Genomic DNA, 19,275 nt, shown 5'->3' with positions numbered 1-19,275 from the left:
TCACAGTAATATTTAAAAGACCTGAGTGGATAATAGGCCGCATCCTACCAGGGAGAGTAGAAATTGCTATTGGGGTGATAAAGTGTAATTTTCAAGCAGCTACAATCATGACTCAAATACACAGGAAGCATGTATCAAAGGTTTTATTTATCTCATTAACTAATGAAGGGAGCAATAAACTGTTAAGACCGATTCAAAGAAGAATTTGAAAACTAGATATGCTGGAATGAATTTGCAAATATAAAAACAATAATATCCTATAAAACAATTAAATATATTGTTTGGGGTTACCTTCTCTAAAGACACTGATTGTGTCTCAACCAGACAAAACTGGTAGGTTTTCCGCCGGGCAACTCTGCCCCCCAGAGCTGTGAGACGGCCTGACCAGTCTCAGTCAGTCAAGGCCCCACGCCGCACAGGCAGATTCTGTGGGGAAGGGCCGCTAGGCAGCCCACCAGTCCTCTCCCAGTACGTCCCCGAAAAGCATCATATTCAAGTCTTGGGCATTGTTCCCAGCAAATGTCTAGATTACAAAGTGTGCCCAGACCTGTGACAGAAGTGATTTAGGAAAAGGGGACCTGGTGATTGAGGTGAATTCAGCCAGCCACTCACACACTCAGAATATGTTCAGGTTCGCAGCAGGACGTATGGATAGCCTGCCTGCTACTCTGAAGAGTCAGGAGTCTGAAATGTGTAAGTCACGGATGTGTTCGGGGTCCGGCCCAGCCCCGGGGAGGCCGGCAGGGGGAGGGTGTGTGGGCTCAGGCGGGGCTGCCACAAGGACAGTGATGAGACCGGGGTCAGGCAACATCAGGAGAGTCTGGGGCGACTCCAAGGGAGCGAAAAAGGGAGCCAGGGCTAAGCTTCGTGCTCTGAAGGGCTGGGCGGAGCGCACAGCCGCTGGTGTGACAGGAACAGCGAAGAACTGGTCGGTAACTGGGGAGCATTAGTCAGGTCTAGACCCTGCAGAGCAGGGCTGAGAAGGTGAAGGAGGAGAGGCCTTGGCCTGGGCCGTCTCTCATGAGCCCCCGGCGCAGGCGGGGAGGCCACCCCAGCCGTCTCCCCTCAGTGGGAAGACCCCCGGAGACGGGCCTCCTCCTTCTGTGGCTGTGTTCTGGAGCTAAACATCATCCTGATGTTTGGAGAAGGCTGCCTTCTCAGTCTGTAGGCAGCAGTGGGAAACGCCCGCATTTCTGTCCCCAGAGCCCCCCTCCCTGTCTCCCGGTCTCCCTGCAGCAGCAGGATTCGGGCCGTGGGGAGGGTCTTTGCCACGAGCCGGGCCGGAGGCGGCACTGTGGAGCTGGCTGCTTCCCGCTGGAGCTCATGCCTTTGTCTGTGCCCCCGAGAAATGAGGAAAGAAATCCACCAGCTCCTATGTTGCCAATTTCCCCTCTGTTCTCCACACCTCTCCCACCTCCCCACATTTCCTCCCACGTAGCAACCAAGAATATTGAATGTGAGGAGAAAAAAAAAAAATAGCAGAATCGGAAAGCTCTTTAAAAATACTTCACCAAATGCCTGGGCTGTGTGCATGCTTCCTCCGTCTCCCAGAGGATCTTCTGGCGGAGGGTGGAGCCTGGCTGCGGGGCAGGGAGGATGGGGCGGGGTGGGGGGTGGGGTGGGTTGCCTCGGGGGAGGGGTGCTTCGGGGGAGGGGTGCCTTGGGGGAGGGGCGACAGGTCTTCCTGTTGCTCTTCTAACTGTATTTTCTCTGGGATAGAAATAAAGCGCTTCTCCTGTGGCCCTCCCCGCGCCGTCGGAGGACGCAGCCCTGGCACAAAGGGGGCACAGTACGGGGCCGGGCAGGGGAGGGCTTGGGAGGGCAGCGCCCCACGGTCCCCAGATCAGGGCAGCTCTGGGCCCGGCAGCCCCCAGTCGGGTCACACAGGGTTCTAGAAAAGGCCAGAGGCGCATGAGCAGGTGGGTGAGAGGCAGCCCTGCCTGGGAAGCAGAAAGCCCCCTGGCTGCAGGAGGCTGGCTTCCGGCTGCAGGAGGCTGGCTTCCGGCTGCAGGAGGCTGGCTTCCGGCTGCAGGAGGCTGGCTTCCGGCTGCAGGAGGCTGGCTTCCGGCTGCAGGAGGGCCTCGCTGACTTGGGGCTCAGGCGCCCCTTGTGTCTCGGATGCCTCGTGGGGAGGTCTCTTCTCACCCTCAGGGTCTCCCCCCTGCTCCCACCCCTACAAAACCCCCTGGGGGCTGGCACAGGCCTCCAGAGCAGGGAACACAAGGGCACAGAGGACAACCCTGGGGCATCGCAGGGCCAGACTGTGGCCGGACCTCGCTGAGTGTTCTCTGCAACCTGCCCCTCCTGTTAACTTTGGCTTGAGGGAGAGCCACACCGCCAGCTCAGGCCATATCTCCCGTGAGCGCAGGGTGCAGGGCGTTCTCCTGGGCGTGCGCGTGGCAGAGTGCCGGTCACTGCAGAAACCTGGGCGGACTTCCTGAGGCCTGCAAGGTTGCGCTTGCCTTTGGGACAGAAACCCGCCTCATGGTCTGCCTCCTCTCTCGGGGAAGCGCACAGCTCCGGCTGTTCTCACAAGTGTTGACCTGGCCACTCAAGACCGAGTGACTTCGGCCAGAGCCTCACTAGACGGTCCAGCAGCCTCCCCGCGTGGAAGCACTTCCCCGTCTCTCTGCTGCCGGGCCAGGCTGTTTATACGTTCCTCTCAAGCCATGTCTCAGCCTTGCCAGACGGCTGCTGTTCATTCCACTTTATAAACAAAAGTGAAGCTGCGTGAGGTTACAGATCTTGCCCTAGTTTTCTCAGCTAAACAACTGGTACATCTTTGAATCAGACCCCGGTCTGCTGAACATCCAGGCCCTCCGCACCGCCTATGCCCCTCTCTCAGTCGACAGCCAGCTTCTTTGCCTTTGGTTTCTTATTATTAACCACTCTTCTCCCTCTTGTCGCCACCACTTGGACCATCCATCATGTAGTCACATGATTGGAAGGAAACTTTTTCTTCCTAAGTCCCATTTCAATCACATTAATGCATAGCACATAAGTGTTGAAAGGAAAAAAGGACAAGTTCTTTGCTGTAACCTCAGCTGGGAACAGGAAACCCCATTTCACGCTAACCAGCTCAGTCGCTCAGTCGTGTCCGACTCCTTGTGACACCGTGGCCTGCAGCACGCCAGGCCCCCCTGTCCTTCACCACAGCCTGGAGTTCACTCAAACTCATGTCCATTGAGTCAGTGATGCCATCTAGCCATCTCATCCTCTGTCATCCCCTTCTCCTCCCACCTTCAATCTTTCCCAGCATCAGGGTTTTTTCAAATTTGTCAGTTCTTATCAGGTGGCCAAATGATTGGAGTTTCACCTTCAGCATCAGTCCTTCCAATGAATATTCAGGACTGATTTCTTTAGGATGGACTGATTGGATCTCCTTGCTGTCCAAGGGACTCTCAAGAGCCTTCTCCAACACCACAGTTCAAAAGTATCAATTCTTTGGCACTCAGCTTTCTTTATAGTCCAGCTCTCACATCCATACATGACCACTGGAAAAACCATTGCTTTGACTAGATGGACCTTTGTTAGAAAATTAGTGTCTCTGCTTTTTAATATGCTACCTAGGTTTCTCATAGCCTTTCTTCCAAGGAGCAAGCGTCTTTTAATTTCATGGCTGCAGTCACCATCTGCAGTGATTTTGAAGCTCCTAAAATAAAGTCTGTCACTGTTTCCATTGTTTCCCCATCTATTTGCCATGAAGTGATGGGACCAGATGCCATGATCTTAGTTTTCTGAATGTTGAGTTTTAAGCCAACTTTTTCAGTCTCCACTTTCACTTTCATCGAGAGGCTTTTTGTTCTTCTTTGCTTTCTGCCATAAGTGTGGTGTCATGTCCATATCTGAGGTTATTGCTATTTCTCCCAGCAATCTTGATTCTGCTTGTGCTTCATCCAGCCCAGCGTTTCTCATGATGTACTCTGCATATAAGTTAAATAAGCTCGGTGACAATATACAGCCTTGACATACTCCTTTTCCTATTTGGAACCAGTCTGTTGTTCCATATCTGGTTCTAACCGTTGCTTCTTGACCTGCATACAGATTTCTCAGGAGGTGGGTAAGATGGTCTGGTATTCCCATCTCTTTCAGAATTTTACACAGTTTATTGTGATCCGCACAGTCAAAGGCTTTGGCATAATCAATAAAGAAGATGTTTTTCTGGAACTCTCATTGAAAAACAATGATCCAACGGATGTTGGCAATTTGATCTCTGGTTCCTCTGCCTTTTGTAAAACCAGCTTGAACAACTGAAAGTTCACGGGTCACGTATTGCTGAAGCCTGGCTTGGAGAATTTTGAACATTACTAGCGTGTGAGATGAGTGCAATTGTGCAGTAGTTAGAACATTCCTTGGCATTTCTTTTCTTTGGGATTGGAATGAAAACTGACCTTTTCCAGTCCTGTGGCCACTGCTGAGTTTTCCAAGCATATTGAGTGCAGCACTTTCACAGCATCATCTTTCAGGATTTGAAATAGCTCAGCTGGAATTCCTTCACCTCCAGTAGCTTTGTTCGTAGTGATGCTTCCTAAGGCCCACTTGACTTCGCACTCCAGGATGTCTGGCTCTAGGAGGGATCACATCATCGCGGTTATCTGGGTCGTGAAGATCTTTTTTGGTAGTTCTTCTGTGTGTCCTCGCCGCCTCTTCTTGATGCTGGCAGCCCCCCGTATCTCGGAGGAGCTTTTCTTTCCGCACAGGGCGCTCTCGTGCCTTCTCAGAGCAGCCCCAGAAAATGGGCAGCTGTTGCATTCTGTCGGACCCTTTTTACCGGTGAGAAGGCTGAGTTCGGAAGTGAAGGGAGCTTGCCTTGTTTGTGTGGTCCTGCCTGAAGACGCCTGGGAAATGCTCCAGCTTCCGCTCCAAGGCCCCCTGTTACATCCAGTATTCGTCATGGCACTATCTCAGAGCCAGGAAGCGACAAAGCGGTGATGAACTCTAGTATCCGACTCCCAGCCCCCCGCCAGCTTTCCTCTTGCAGTTAGAGAAGTTTCCGGTTTCCAGAACAGCTCAACCATCAGGAGAGTTTACTCTGGACTTTCAGTCCTGACTTAGGGGCGCAGGAGCTCCCGGACACGTCCATCTCCACGTGTGGGTCCCTGCAGCTCATGGGCAGTGGATTTGAGGCTCCTTCCGGTTTCCTTTCCCTAAACCCTCTGCTGACACCGTTGCCGGGAATGGTTTTCCCTTCCTTTCTGCCAGCCTCCTTGGGAGGGGGTCCTGGCACCTAAGGGCGAGCCAGAGAGGAGCCGAGGTGGCGGGGCCATCGGGAGAGGTGGTCTGCAGAGGAGCCCAAGCACACGTGTCCCAGAGAGGAGGGCTCGCGGGGGGACAGGCCAGAGTGAGAGCGCTAAGCCGCCTCGAGGGCCAGCCAGGCCTCCCCGGCCCCTTCTCCCTCCTCCTGTGGGTCACGGTGAAGGCAGAGTCTGCAGCATGCAAGCCAAGAACTGAACCTGCTTAAAGCATCCAGCGGGATTCTTAGTCACTAAGTCAGGGTGGAGACAAAAGCGTCTCCGTCTCCGTTCAGACGAGTTACTCTTGCCTATATACGGTGGAGATAAAGGAAGGGATACAACCGTACGTAGTTTCTCAGCTGGTGGGAGAGAAACAGGTCAACAGCTTACTGAGTGATCTTTGTAAGTCAAGATTTTGTCTTAGTTGGGGTTTCTAACACCTGGGGTTGGAGGTCCTTAACTCGGCTTCCTCAAACCTGCCGTCATGTGACATTTGCAGGCACGGTACTTATAAGGACCCCTGAGGTGTGTGCCCAGGAGTTGTCACTCTTCTGAATGCTGTGTCTGCATGACCTCAGTTCAGCCTGACTTGTGCGTACGTTGGAAGACAATCTTCCTCATCTCCCAGGGAAGTCCCTGAAGCACACAGGAAGTGGCCTTGCTCAGAGTGACCTACCAGTAGGGACAGATGTAGGAAGGAACCCAGACTCCTGGGCCGGCTGGGTTCCAGGATGCAACGCAGCACGCAGCAGCCAGCCCTGTGCTCTGAAACTTGGTGCAGTGGGAAGCCTGGGACAGACAGTTCCCATCCTCTTACCAAGGTCCAGTTCACTGAAAACCTAGGCACCTCCTTCCTTTGCAATTCCAGCACCTCACTGTGTCCTGGAATCCCCAAGGTGATGAAAACTATCACTATATTTTGAGATCATATCTTCCCAAAACTCCTAGGTGGGGGACCTATAGCAACATTCAGATGATTAACTCTTTGCCAAATTTTTATAGTATTTTTGTAATATTTATATTAAAAATACATGCCTGAACAGAACAATGCCAGAAACATTCAGTTGGTGATGTGATTAATGCCTGTTTGCACAGACTTTCATGCTGTCTTCAGCTCAGAGACATTTATTTTTCTCAGACATGGAAATAGCTAATAGAATAGTTTCCAGAAAACATGTATCCAGTGATGTCATAAGTATAGGCTGACAAACAGTCAGTACTGAAGCAAGTTTCCTTCTGTTTCCTGTGGATTTCTCCGACTACCTCACTGGACATGGAAATTACAGCCTGCAAACCATATTAAGTTTCATAGCAAATCTTGTTGGTACCACTTTTAGCAACAGCTGCAGAGAGGAAGGAAATCGTGTCCCTTTATTGTCGAAGTTGAATTTCTTGACAACAACAACTAAAAAAATTATCCGTAGAGCCCCCAGATTTAAAAAGAAAAAAAAAAAAAGGACTGAAAGAAAAGCATTAGACTCAAACCTTAAGAGACAAATATGCATCTTTGATAGAGTATCTTGATGGAGGAAAAAGAAGAAGGCGGTTTTCATTGTTTTTGCTTGCAGGCTTCTGCAGTTAGAGGGGGAGCAGTGTGAGCTAAGGGCTGTGAGTGGCCTGTGCGGTCTCCCCGTGACTCACCTGAGGGGTGGCCAGTCCCGTTTTGCAGGAGCAGCCTGCGAGGCTCGGTGCGGGACGCTGGTTGGGGGCGCCAGCTGGGAGGCTGCTGGCGCCAGCTGGGAGGCTGTTGGCAGGACCCGAGGTGCCCTCCCTGAGGCTGCCTCCTGCTCAGGAGCGCTGGCTGGGGGCTCTCTGCCAGCCCCCCGTCCCGTGTGCAGCCTCACACAGCTTCTCCCTTGTTCATTAGTCAGAGGCCTCGACCGAATTATTGATGATAAAGGCTTGTTCTCAGGACCCAAATGAGGCCATGGCTGTGATAGCCTTTGAAAAGTAGGGCCCAGTGGTTCTTGAATTCGGCTCCGCGTTGGAACCAAGGGGGAGCTTTGAACGCCAGCACTTCTGATCTGTTGGGGCGGGCAGGACCCGGGCCTCAGCGGCTTATCGAGATGCCCCGGGTGGTGTTTCTGGGCCCCCACCAGCTGGAAGCATAGGTACTGAGTGCGGGTTCCCGAAGGCAGCGGGAGGATGGCGCGCTCATGGCCCCGGCGAGCCTGGCGCCCAGCGCGGGTGCCCCCGTCGGCGGGGGAGACCCTGGCTCCGCGTTTCATTTCCCGCACTAGCTCAGGCCCGCAGGCGCGGCTTGAGCTGCGCTGGGGATACGGATGCTGAAAGGAAGCCGGCCCAGGGAAAGCTGGATGCGCGGTGACAGGTGAGGAGGTGCCGAAGAACCTCAGAAACGCAGTTCGGGCGTGGGGATCAGGTGCTGCTCGTCCCGTCCCCCGCCCACCTTCCAGTGACTGACCTTTGCAGCTGTGTTTTGCAGTGATTCTGGACGTGGGAGCAGCCTCTTAGATAGAACCATCGCTGACAGACGACAGCTTAATACAATTACTTTGCCAGACTTCAGCGATCCCGAGACAGGTGAGACTGAATGGGCAGCGGGGCTGAAACGGTGTTAACTGGAGCGGGGTGGGGCCCGGCCCCGAGCCCCGTGGGGTGAAGACCCCCGGGCCCAGGGTGGGAAGGCACCCCCAGGGAAACTGGCTCATCTGCCGCCTGACGGGCCTTTTCCCCAGGGTCTTTTTCAAGCCTGTGTTCACAGTGCGGCCGTCCTGTTCCTTGCCAACGCAATTCTTTGAAATCTTTCTGTTTTTCCCCTTGCTCTTGGAGCCAAAAATTCGAAACTAAAATTAGACTCTTCCCGTCCCCTGCAGGCGCCCCTCGGCTTTTGTGTTTCTCTGTCTCTCTGTAGATTTCAGGCTTGCTGAAATCAAGGTTTCGGTGTGGCACCCACGAACCCACACCCACCCCGCAAAGGACCCCTGTGAGGGGGCAGTGGGTTCTGAGCCTCCGAGTCTACTGACCCCGAGAGGAGGCCTGCCGCACTTCCTGCCTCTCTGCAGATACTAGCACGTCAGTTCACATCTGTGTTTCCACAGTTGCCTAAGTATAGGCCAGGTAGAGATACCACTGTCATCTCCAGAAGTGCAGACAAGTAATTTTTGATAGAAATACTGACATCTCAGGGGGCCGTCTGGAGGACTCAGCGGACCCCTGGACTACTGAGATGTGCCCAGCTGTGAGCCTGAGGCAGACCCCGGGTGTCGTGGGGAGCGGGTTTGCTGCCTCCCCGCCACCCGCCTGGGCCTCTGTGTGGCTCAGTCCACCTCCGGGCGCCCCCAGCAGCCCCGGGTCCTGACCCAGTCCCTCCGAAGAGCCGGAGAGCAGCCCTGAGCCCAGCGCGGGGGGTCACCCTGGAGAGCCTCTCCCCGGGGACGGGAGCCGGGTGCAGTCCTCGCCCGAGCTGTTCTCCCAGCTGCCCACCTTGCCCGGCTAGGCCCCCTTTTCCAGACCTCAAGTCGGCGCAGGAAGCCCGACCACAGGGCCCTGGGGCTCCCCCGTCAGGAGAGCGCTGAGCAGCGCGGATTTCAGTCAATGCCGTTTACCAGCCTCCGCTCCAGGTGCAGACTGGGAGGGCCACAGGGGCTTGGCCCTGCAGCGGCCTGGGCCCCGGGCTGAGGGCCAGCCACTGGCAGGCTTAGATGTGAACCAGGCCGACCCTGAGCTGGGCTCTGCTCACGGTCCAGTCCCACTGGAGGGACGTGCGTGACCCCTCGCTGCAGAAAAGGGAAGCTCAGGCTCTTAGCCCCCACAAGGCGAGGCTCTGACCTCCGGGGAGAGAAGACAGGGAGGTGATGCTCACCCGCCCGGGGCCTCCTCCCCGCCCAGGACCCTGCGAGGACCCTGGTATGAAGTCAGACCCCCTGTCCTTCCAGCTGGTCGGGGTCTTCATTTGCCCCGAGGTCCCCAAACTTTCGTCTACACACACACACAGTGCAAACAGGCAGGAGAAAATGAGCGAGGCCCTTGGGGTTCATTCTCCCCGTTGCCCCAGGAGCGTCCCCCCTGCCCCGAGCCCTCAGGAGGCTCCCTCCGCAGAGGAAGCCTCAGGTGCCACAGCGTCCCGGTGAGGTGCATCTCGTGCCCAGCGGGGGTGGCCGCCCTTGTCCGCAGTGGGCACCGCTGTCCCTGAATCCTGAGCCGGGGCGGGGCCCACACTGCTGGGGCGCAGGCTCCCAGGTGCCGGCCAGTGGCCGTGTCACTGTGGCGTTGTGGTTGTACTTGCCACACGAGCCCCTCCAAGGCGCTTCTCGCCCACCCTGCCCGGGAGCCCCAAGTCGTTGGTTTTACCACCACCAGTACTTACCAGGAGGCTAGGGAGCCGGAAGAATGGAAGGCCATGTTAGCAGACCTTATCAGCGCCAGACTGGTCGTAAATGATGGCAGAACATTCTGAGACAATCTTTTAAACCCAAGAGACTTAAAAAAACCCAACAGACTCTCCTGTGAATGGAAAAGGTGCCTCCGTCTTGATGAATAAAGGGCAGTGTTGTTCAGCTGAGCCCGTGGGCAGTTCCAGGAGGACAGCAGTGCCTATTGGCGCATCTGTGTGGACCCCTGTCTCCCGAACGACCCACGGATTTAGCTTAAGCTCTGATTCCGAAGGTTCCGTAGGGATGGCCCTGCTTCCTCCCTGCCCTTCTCCCTCGCCTTTTCCTGAAGATAACCGGTTTTATTAGCTTTTGGTTTTCCCTTCCATGCAAATAAGCTTAGATCTTATTTCCCACATCCCTTGACTTGAAAACAGCCGACTGTGTCTGGGCTGCTCGGCCCCGTGGGGCCCCTTCACGCGTCCCCCAGCCCCCCTGCCTTCGTCAGCGGAGAGTGTCCTGGGGCTTTATTTCAGCTCCACAATCAGTGGATTTTCTAAATGCCCTGAAGGACCCAAGCCTCTGCCAGGAGCACAGCGGGTGAAGGCGCATGCCCGGCCCGGAGGCGACCTCCGCGATCACACCGCCCACCCCATCACTGCGGCGCAGGAGACCCCTTCTCGGAGCCACAGCCCCGCTTGGATTGTCCTTTTTGTTTTCTAGAGCTAAAATTTTATTTCCCTTTTATTTATTTATTTTTAAATTTTCTATTGTGGAAAAGCTTCAAATACACCAAAATAGAGATACTAGTGCCATGAGTCCCCGTGTGCCTGCCACTAGCCCCCAACAGTCCCCCCCCTTTTTTCCCTTATCTTTGCTGTCCAACACTTAGTTTCTGTAAGGTATTCTGAGGCAGATCTCATATCATATTTTGCCTGTTAAAATTTCAATGTATGTGTCAAACAGATAAGAGTTCTTTAAAAGTCTAGCCAAGGTACCCTCATCACACATCTGGGGGCATGGTGAAGTACAGGCTCGGCGGTGTTCGTTTTGAAAGGTGGGTAACTCGCCGGGAGGACTGTCTCCACCCCTGCAATTGCCCAGATGCGGATCTGAGCCATCACTCGAGGGGAGCCCGAGTCTAGAAGCCTCGGGCCAGCCACGCCCACTGCAGCCAGAGGGCGGACGTCGGTTTCATTAGGCAGGTGTGGCAGAGTGAGAACCACCCGTGAAGAATCCGCTTTCCCTCCTAATACCGCCTCTCAGTCCCCTTCTCTCCCCACCCCCACCTCTACCGTCCAGTAGGTTCCTAGCCATCAAAAGAGACTCCAATGGAAGGACAGTCTTTCAACTCTGGAACTATGAGTCATTGTTTTTTCTTTGGAATAAGTTAGTTCCTTAAATAGAGGATGAAAAAAAAATTTTTTTTTTCTTCCTTTTGCCTTCAAAACAGGATGTGGAGTAAGGGGATTTATCTTTAGTCATTGGTGGATATTGCCAGACACCTATCTGAAGTAAAATGATTCTTCCACCTTGAAAGTTTGCCCCACTTTGTCCAGGAAAGTTTTCAGCTGTCGCCGTGGTGGTCCTCCCTCCTGTGGTGTGTCTCTCCAGCTGAAGACAGGAGGTGACAGCCAGCCCAGCCCCCACACCCAACTGTGGCCCAGCCCCCGCACTGACACTCCATTGCTGCCATGCTGGGACCCGGCCCATGGTTGCCCCTCAATAGCTGCACCTAGGAAAACCTTAGTTTTCAAGTAAATTTTATATAAGTGCTTCTCATAAAAAAACAAATCAAGGAAAAGTCAAGTTCTAATCCTTTCCAATTGAAAAGCGAAGAGTTTCTTTCCCTCTAGAATGTTGCGGATACTGTAGGTTAAAGACGTATTATTTTCAATGGACCATACTGCTGAATCTGTGCCCAGGTAAATCTGAGTTATTTTTATTCCATGGTGTTGTTGCAGAACAGATAATAACCAGTGGAAAAACAGCAAATTTGTTTTCTTCGAAAAGCACTTGTATTCTGTTGTCAAGTAGAGGAATGACTGTGTATTACATGACCTCATTTTCTTTGCAGCTTATGTGAGTATATTAAAAGCTAGTTTATTTTTTCTTTGTGTTTCTAAAGTTTTTTTGCCTTTTTCCTTTTTTTTCTCTTTCACTCTTAGTGTCAGACTCCTCCTCCTCTTCTTCTCTTCCAAGAACCGAGTCTCCTCTCCACCTGTTTCTGTCTCCTCATCTTCCTTCTCACCCCAAAACCGAAACCTTCGTGTGGCCCCCGGCTGCACGCTCAGTCAGTGACCCGGGGCCCCGCCAGGAACCCTCTCTGTGGAAACATGGTTTATGTTTGGTTTTTTCCTTTCTTAAACCTGCTTCATTTGCCTGATGTTCTATTTTCTGATAATCTTCCTAACTGATAAGCTGGGTAGCAAACTCCATCAAATCCAACTGATAGGAAATCTTGCTAGTCTGAAAACCCAGATGCTGCCTGGGGCAGGAGACAGTGTTGCTGAGCTCCGCCCTCCCCTCGGAAAAGCAGAGGAAACCTGTCTCGAGCAGAATCAATGGAAGCTTTTCTAGAACACTGCCTCTGGCTCTTGAGCACTCCTGTGATTTCCTGGAGTTGATATCAATGCATAAAGATCCTATTTTCTTAAAAACGACAAATTAGAACATTCCTAATTATTTCCAGTTTTCGATTTAGAAATGAATTCAACAAGTAAGTCATAATCAAGGTCGTATTGTAAAGATATCGGTCATCTGCCTTTTAAATATGTGGTTCTCAGAGCTTATGCTGTGTTACAGTCACACAGAGAGCTTTGAAGACTGCAGGTTCCCTGGGTCCGACCCCCAGAGTTTACGATTCAGGAGGCCTGAGCTGGGGCTCAAGAGTGTGCACGTGTGTGAAATACCTTCTCATGACTCCAGTGCCAGTGGTTGTAAGACTCTGAATTGCTTTCCATTTGCAGGGAAAGAAAATGTAGGGCTTGTGGCATGAATCTAGGCAGGGAAATTGAACAGAGTTTTAATATAATCTTGCTTTTAAATAATAGGAACATTTGAAAGTCTGTTTTAGGTCCTGTCAATTAAAAAAAAAAAAAGATCCCTGTATTAAAATGAGACACTGGTTGATAAAGTCCTTAAATGGCCCCTAAATGTGGGTCTCACCGGGAGATCCACCCTTGTTCTTCCACTCATTTATTTAATGCTCACTTTACCTGCAACACAGCCAGAAAATTTAATCTCTGTATCCCTGATTTATAAGGGCTCATCTTTGGTCCGAACGCTCAGTTATATGCTGAACAAAAGCTCAGCATATAAAGTACTCTCCCTAATGTGCTCATATTTCTGATGGCGACCTGCTGTGTGAGACTCACTCACGCGTGCACACACACACACAGAAAGGAGACTATCGTCTAAAATAAATCATTTAAACCAAGAAACACTCTGACCTTACTTATCTGCATAGTAGCTGTTCTGAACTCAGCCTCGATGACAATCCCACTTTTACAAAATGGAGGATGAAGATAATGTTTTTAAACTGCTTACGCTGTTTTTAATCTACTTCTTAAAATAGACATTTTCCCTTAATACAATGACTAGGAGCAGTTGCCAACTTTGGGTTTTTTTCTGTTTTGGTTTTTCCAGAAAAGTTGTTTTTTACATTTTTTGCCCAGCTTGAGGCTGGGGTTCTTAAAACGGAATCTTGCTGAGCCAGGTGGCTCGGCTGTAGGGAATTCACCTGCCAGCACAAGCGATGTGGGTTTGATCCCTGGGTGGCGACGACCCCCTGGAGGAGGAAATGGCAGCCGCCTCCAGCACTGCCAGCAGGAAAAGCCCATGGGCAGACAAGCCTGGCAGGCTGCAGTCCACAGGGTCGCAGAGTCAGACAGACAGAGCAGCTGAACAGTTACAAGAAAGCCGTTCCAGAGTGAGGTTAGATATTCCCACCACCCCTCCCCTTCTCGTTTGCATAACAGAGCCACCTACCTCCACACCCACCGGTATTTACCTCCTTGCATCCCAAGAAGCCCTGTGTCCCTTTAAACCTCTGAGGACTGAGGTCCACCTTTCTGGTGGGACACCCGATATCAATTAATTAGCGAATGGGCAGGGCAGCGTGCACCCCCTGGGCTTTCTGCTGAACCTATTATGCACCAGGCAGCGCTCAGCTGTTTACTCTTCACAAAGCTCTGAGTCACCTTCGTCCTCAGGGAGCCCCTCGCCGGTCACCAGGTGTTGCCTCCCAGCCACAAACACAGCGTTCGGCTAGAGAAGGGAAACACGCCGCACGTGCGCGTGCCTAGTAAAGGCAGAATTTCTTGATTAAGATTATAGTAAATTTGAATGCCAGCTCTTTCCCCTAGAACAGATAGCCTAGACCTGAAGCTTCATGAATCCCACCCCACCCCCAATCCTTTGACTTCACAGGATTGATCACTAGCCCAACCCTACAACTGTTGGAATCATGAAGAGGCTTAATGTGTGGAAAGATCTGAAAATTGCTTGCTTGATTATTTTTCCCTTCCCTTTGGAATTTCCTGCCCTGGAAACAAACCAGTCCATGCATTGGTCAGCTTTCACGTGCTGAGGGAACATTTAAACACGGAGGGGAATGCCCAGTTGGCCTTCCTTTGCTTAAAAAAAAAAAATCATTGTTAGTGGAAAAACATATGTCACTCTTGAATTGAAATCTGATCCCAGACAACCAGACTTACAGTTGGAAGGTTATGAGAATTCCATTTGCTTTCTTAGCCTTAATTTTGAGTTTTCAAATGTTTGTTTCTTGGTTTTAATTTTTGGTTTGATTTGTTGTTCCAAGGCAACTCTCCAGAAGTATACTTTCATGGTTTTCCCTCCCTTTTTTCAGTTAGTAAGTAGTTCACCGATCTATTAACTTTCCCCAGGGTCTCCAGAATCACGCTACCCTCCACCGCGCCGTGTGTGTTGTGGCTGTTGATTCCTGGGAGTGTTTGGATGGCCTGGACCCTAAGCTGCCACCCGCTTGCTCACTCCTCGCGGGGCCCAGCTCGCGCGAGATTCTAACGCTCCCGCCTGCAAAGCTTGGGTTTAAATACGGAGGAGGCAGCGCTTGTCTGGGAAGGACTACAGGCGGAGGCGTTGCAGGAAAAATGCCCAAGGGAAGGCGTGCGGTGGGGGTGTCAGCAGCCCCGCGGCGACTGATCCAAAGTGTGAGACATCTAGGCTTCCCAGCGAGGGTCATCTGTAGATTTGGGGTAGAGGGAACTAGTTGAATCTCAAAATTCCTTTCTGGTTCAACTCTTTTTGCTGCGTGGAAAAAGCGATTCCCTTTCCATACGGTAAAATGAGGCTTGACGTATTCATACAGAGGTCTTAACCCTTTTGATAAAAACAGCCCGCAGTCTCTGGAAGGCCAGGGGAACCTGGGTTCAGCAGGCAGTTCTGCAGAGGGGCCCATGCAACCCATTTAACCTTCCTGGCCTTGGACTCCTCACCTGTGAGGAGCTAAATTTGCTTGCTATTCTGCTCACACACCCGGGCTCCCCAGGTGCCGCTAGTCGTAATGCAGGAGACCCGAGAGACGCCGATTTGATCTCTGGGTCAGGAAGATGCCCTGGAGAGGAAATGGCGGACCACTCCAGTATTCCTGCCTGGACAGAGGAGCCTGGCGGGCTACAGTCCGTGGGGTCGCAGAGTCGGACACGGCTGAAGCGACTTGAGCACGCTGTTCACAGACGCCTTTGTGGCTTACCAGGAGCTGGTCCTGACTTTAAGCCTCTACCAGCCCCTGTGGCTCCCAGAGGGCAGTGACCGGCCAGGCGGGGAGAGCTGGCCTGGAAGGTAGCCGCCAGGCCGCCCCCACGGTGCCCGCCTTCCTGAGCTGAGGCGCCCGGGCGCCCCGGGCACCCACCCCAGCGGTCCTCATTCTGGAGGGAGAGCTGGGTGGGTGTTCTCTCCGAGAATGTGCCGGCTTGTGTCCCCAGCTTCATTTCATTTCACCGATTCTGGGGAAAGTGCTGCTCTCTTTAGGAGCCCAGAGAAGAGAATGATTCTAAGTAAAACACACACCGCTCAGGTGAAGCAAAGTGCGAGACAAGGCCGAGCTGGTGAGCATCTTATGATTGACGTTGCGTTTTCTGACATTTAAAAACATCCGTCAGGATCAGGAAGTGACCAGTCAGTGAGGTGGTGACTGACTTTACCTTCTGCCTCTGCCTAACAGAAAAAAGTCACTTTTTAATCTATATATGAAAAGGTCCCTCTAATGATGGCCCCACTGCCTTTGAGGGGTGGCAGCTGAAGTGTAAACGTTATTGCTTTTTTAATTAAAATTAATTCTCTTTAAAAAATAGTTTGGGCTTCCCTGGGGGCTCAGATGGTAAAGAATCTACGTGCAACGTGGGGGTCTCAGGTTCCATCCCTGGGTTAGAAAGATCACCTGGAGGAGGGCACGTCAATCCACCCCAGGGTTCCTGTTTGGAGAATCCCACGACAGAGGCTACAGCCCACGGGGTCGCAAAGGGTCGGACACGACTGAGCGACAAACCCTGGACGCTGCCGCAGTTCACTTAGATAGTTCTAGGATGTCTTTCTCTAGACGAGGTTGAATGGCAGTTCAGGAGGTGGACACGTCAGTAATGCGGCCCTCGGGCTGACGCCGGGCGTGTGCGTCCGGGAGCGAGACCGCAGCCCAAGCCGGGAGCCTTCGCCCTGGCCGCGTCCGCGAGCCGCTTTCCCCAGGGCCGGGCGCTTCGGTGCAGAGTCGGGGGCTCAGGACTGCGCAGCGGCGGGGTTGGGGCAGGTGGGGAGCCTCCCCGTGTAGTCCTCCCGAAGGTACTGCCTCCCGCCGCAGCCGGCCCCCCGCATGCCTGCTGAGCGCCCCGCCGACACCCCGGCGCATGCTGGCCGCCGCGCATGCCCCTGCCTCCGGGGTCCTTCCCGACGCTTTCCCTGGAGAGGACCCCGCCTTGCAAGAGGAAAGCACGTCCCATCAGGGCTGAGCTGTGCTGGGTACTCTGAAAGTCACTGGGAGTCGTGGCTCGTCTTGGGACTGGGGGGTTGGCTTGTCCGGATGTACTTGGCTGTCTCAGTCTCCTTTTCACACAGGGAGCAAGGAAAGTAGCTAGAGAACAGCCCCCAAAGTTACTGATCCGCAGAGCCCACAGGCAGCAGGCCTCGCGGCGGGCGGGAGGCGGATGACACCGCAGTGGCCCCTGAGGCCGCCAACTCGAGGGGAGAGGGCAGCCCTCCAGGCGCCAGAATGCGGGAGGGAGACCCTTGACAGCCCCGTATGAGGAGCCCACCCCCCCAAATCAGAGGCAGGACCGTCTCCAGCGGAGATGGGGATTGTCCCGACCGGGCTTGAGGGGTGGGCGTGGAGGGGAAATGGCCCGTGTGTTTTAAGGAATCCGAGAACATGCGCCTGACTGAGGCTGCAGGGACAGCGGGGCCCTGTGCCTCCTCCCCTCCCTCACCGGCTGCTCAGGCCCGCGCCCCCGAGGCTCTCAGAGCGCAGGGACCGGTGCCAGGAGGTCGCCGGCCACCCGTCATCAGCGCTCAAGCCTCGTCTTGAGAAACAGGCATCCTTCTCCTGTTAGGGGTGGGAGGTTTCAAGCCCAGCTGTCTGACGGAATGTTTAGATGTTCAGATCACCGTTCAGTGCGCGGGGCCTTTGAGAAGTGAAGCTGCGTTGTTTGTCTTTTTAATTTCATTGTTGGGGAACGGGCACAGCTTCGAAGCACCGGAAGCTGAGTGAACTCTGCCAACAGGTAGCCCTGAGTCAATTCAGGACCGAGGGAAGACAGAGAGCTCCGGGCAGTGGGTAATTCCTGCGCACTCGGGCTCTTCCCAGAGCAGCGCCGGGCGGGTGCCTGCGAGGCTGCCCGGGGCAGATGGGACGGGGCCCCGAGCGCGCCAGGGCTGGAGGCGGAGGGCAGCCTGGACCCCGCGCGGACTCTTGGACCTGGGCCCGCTCGTGGCTCTTCGGGAGAGGGGTTTTTGTTCTTTTTCGCACGTCAGTAGCACAGTTGTTCGTGGGCTGTGATGCACCAAGTCAGCAGGGTTGCATCTGAGACCTATTCCCCGTCTACGCGCTGTGAGGATGGGAGGGGAGAGGGAAGGTGGGCATCGTTCACACGACAGCGGCTCAGGTTCCGCCACCAGAAGAGTCGAGAGGGCCGCTGGAGTGTAAAAACACGCCAGGCAGTCAGGGACCCTGCTTGTGCAAATGCAGGTGACCAAACACGGCCCGGCCGGAGTTTACTGCCTTTTGCTTAACAGTGCTATGGGCTCTGAGATCTTTGCCTGATGAACTTCAAGTGTTGAACTAGGTCCCTGTCGGAGGTCTGTGTGAAGCTGACCACAGGTGTCGTGAGCTGAGGAGAGGACTGGAAAGGCGTCAGCTGCAGGCAGTGTGAGCTGGCTGGACCCGCTGTCCTGCTTCTGGCAGAATTTCTCTGTGGGCTTCAGGAAATGATAGGTATGGGGGCAGGAATCCTCTGGGGGTGCGGAGCTTGCATTCTGCTTCCTGAGGTCAGGGGCCCTGGCTCCTGGCCCCGCGGCCTGGGCTCTCTATCAGCAGCCCCCTTCCGCACCCCACCCAGATGGTGGTCCTAAGCAGGGACTCGGATAAAGACCCTGGAGGTGGGGATCAGAACAGTTCTTCAAGCGGCGCTTTGCAGACGTATCAGAGGTCCAAAGCAGCATTTTCTCTTGGGCATCTAGGTGGGAGGAAATTCAGCTCCAGGACATCATGTTCCCCATGGACACAGAACCTAGGCCAGGTTTCAGGGCCCGCTCTCACCTGCCCACGTCAGCTGTCGGTTCACTTGGTTTCACGGTGGCTTTTCAGAGCCCCTGCACCCTGTGACTGAGGGACTCGGTGGCTGCTCGGCCCTGAGGGTTCCGACAGGGATAAGCACTTCTCGAATTAATGTGATAAATAGGAGATGCTCAGCGGCCAGACACGTCCCCTGACTCACCTGTCAAACCTGATTATCTGGAAGCTTATTCCTCCAGAGTCTTGGATTTCAAATTAGAGATATGCCTTCTGTTCCCCCTCCGATTCCTTTCTCAAGCCTCAGTTTGTCCATTTCCCTTGGAGGGATAATCCTCTTAACCCCCACGCACGCTGTAAGAATACATTTGCTTTCATGAGAAAGAAAAGGGTTGCTTTAAAAATAGGTTGGTCAGGACTAGCGTTTCTAGTTTAGCTGCATAAATCAAAATCTGTCTTGACACTTACCACTTCAGTCCTGTGCAACAGCAAGATGCAGGCGGTTTTGATTATTTTTTGCAATCAGATTTATGCTTTCTAATTCATAGTGATGCTTAGCCCTTTCTTCCTCCAAATTCTAACCCAGTGAACGAGTTTGGCATATTTGCACTATTGCTGGGAAGAGTGAAAGTGGGGGTTCAAGTTGCTCAGTCGTATCCAACTCTTCGCGACCCCATGGACTATAGAGTCCAGAGAAGCCTCCAGGCCAGAACACTGGAGTGGGTCGCCATTCCCTTCTCCAGGGGATCTTCCCAACCCAGGGACTGAATCCAGGTCTCCTGCATTGCAGGTGGATTCTTTACCAGCTGAGCCACAAGGGAAGCCCTGTAGACATTAGCTATTAAGTATTTTTATCATTATTGTAAATCACCTGCTGTTGTTAATAAATATTGAATGCTCAAATACCCACCCCTCCTTCAGAACCTGAAGGGTGTCTGCCCCGTGAGATGTG

At 53.3% G+C, this 19,275-nt stretch overlaps 1 protein-coding gene across 15 annotated transcripts in view; it reads left to right on the top strand.

The window, feature by feature from the left end:
• Nucleotides 1-19,275, top strand: part of TTC7B (tetratricopeptide repeat domain 7B) — a 271,518-nt gene that overhangs the window by 212,159 nt on the left and 40,084 nt on the right. For 5 of the 15 annotated variants that reach the window (XM_042252863.1, XM_042252864.1, XM_042252865.2 and 2 more), the window contains 2 exons: nt 7,678-7,775; nt 11,530-11,647. In XM_042252863.1, coding sequence (XP_042108797.1) covers nt 7,678-7,775; nt 11,530-11,647 — 216 coding nt within the window. The other 10 variants (XM_060418489.1, XM_027972126.3, XM_060418490.1 and 7 more) reach the window with 7 other exon arrangements.

Source organism: Ovis aries, chromosome 7, assembly GCF_016772045.2.
Source record: "Ovis aries strain OAR_USU_Benz2616 breed Rambouillet chromosome 7, ARS-UI_Ramb_v3.0, whole genome shotgun sequence".
In the NCBI taxonomy this organism is placed as follows: domain Eukaryota; kingdom Metazoa; phylum Chordata; class Mammalia; order Artiodactyla; family Bovidae; genus Ovis; species Ovis aries.
Note: the sequence above shows the minus strand (reverse complement) of the source record. Positions and strands in the feature narration are given on the sequence as shown.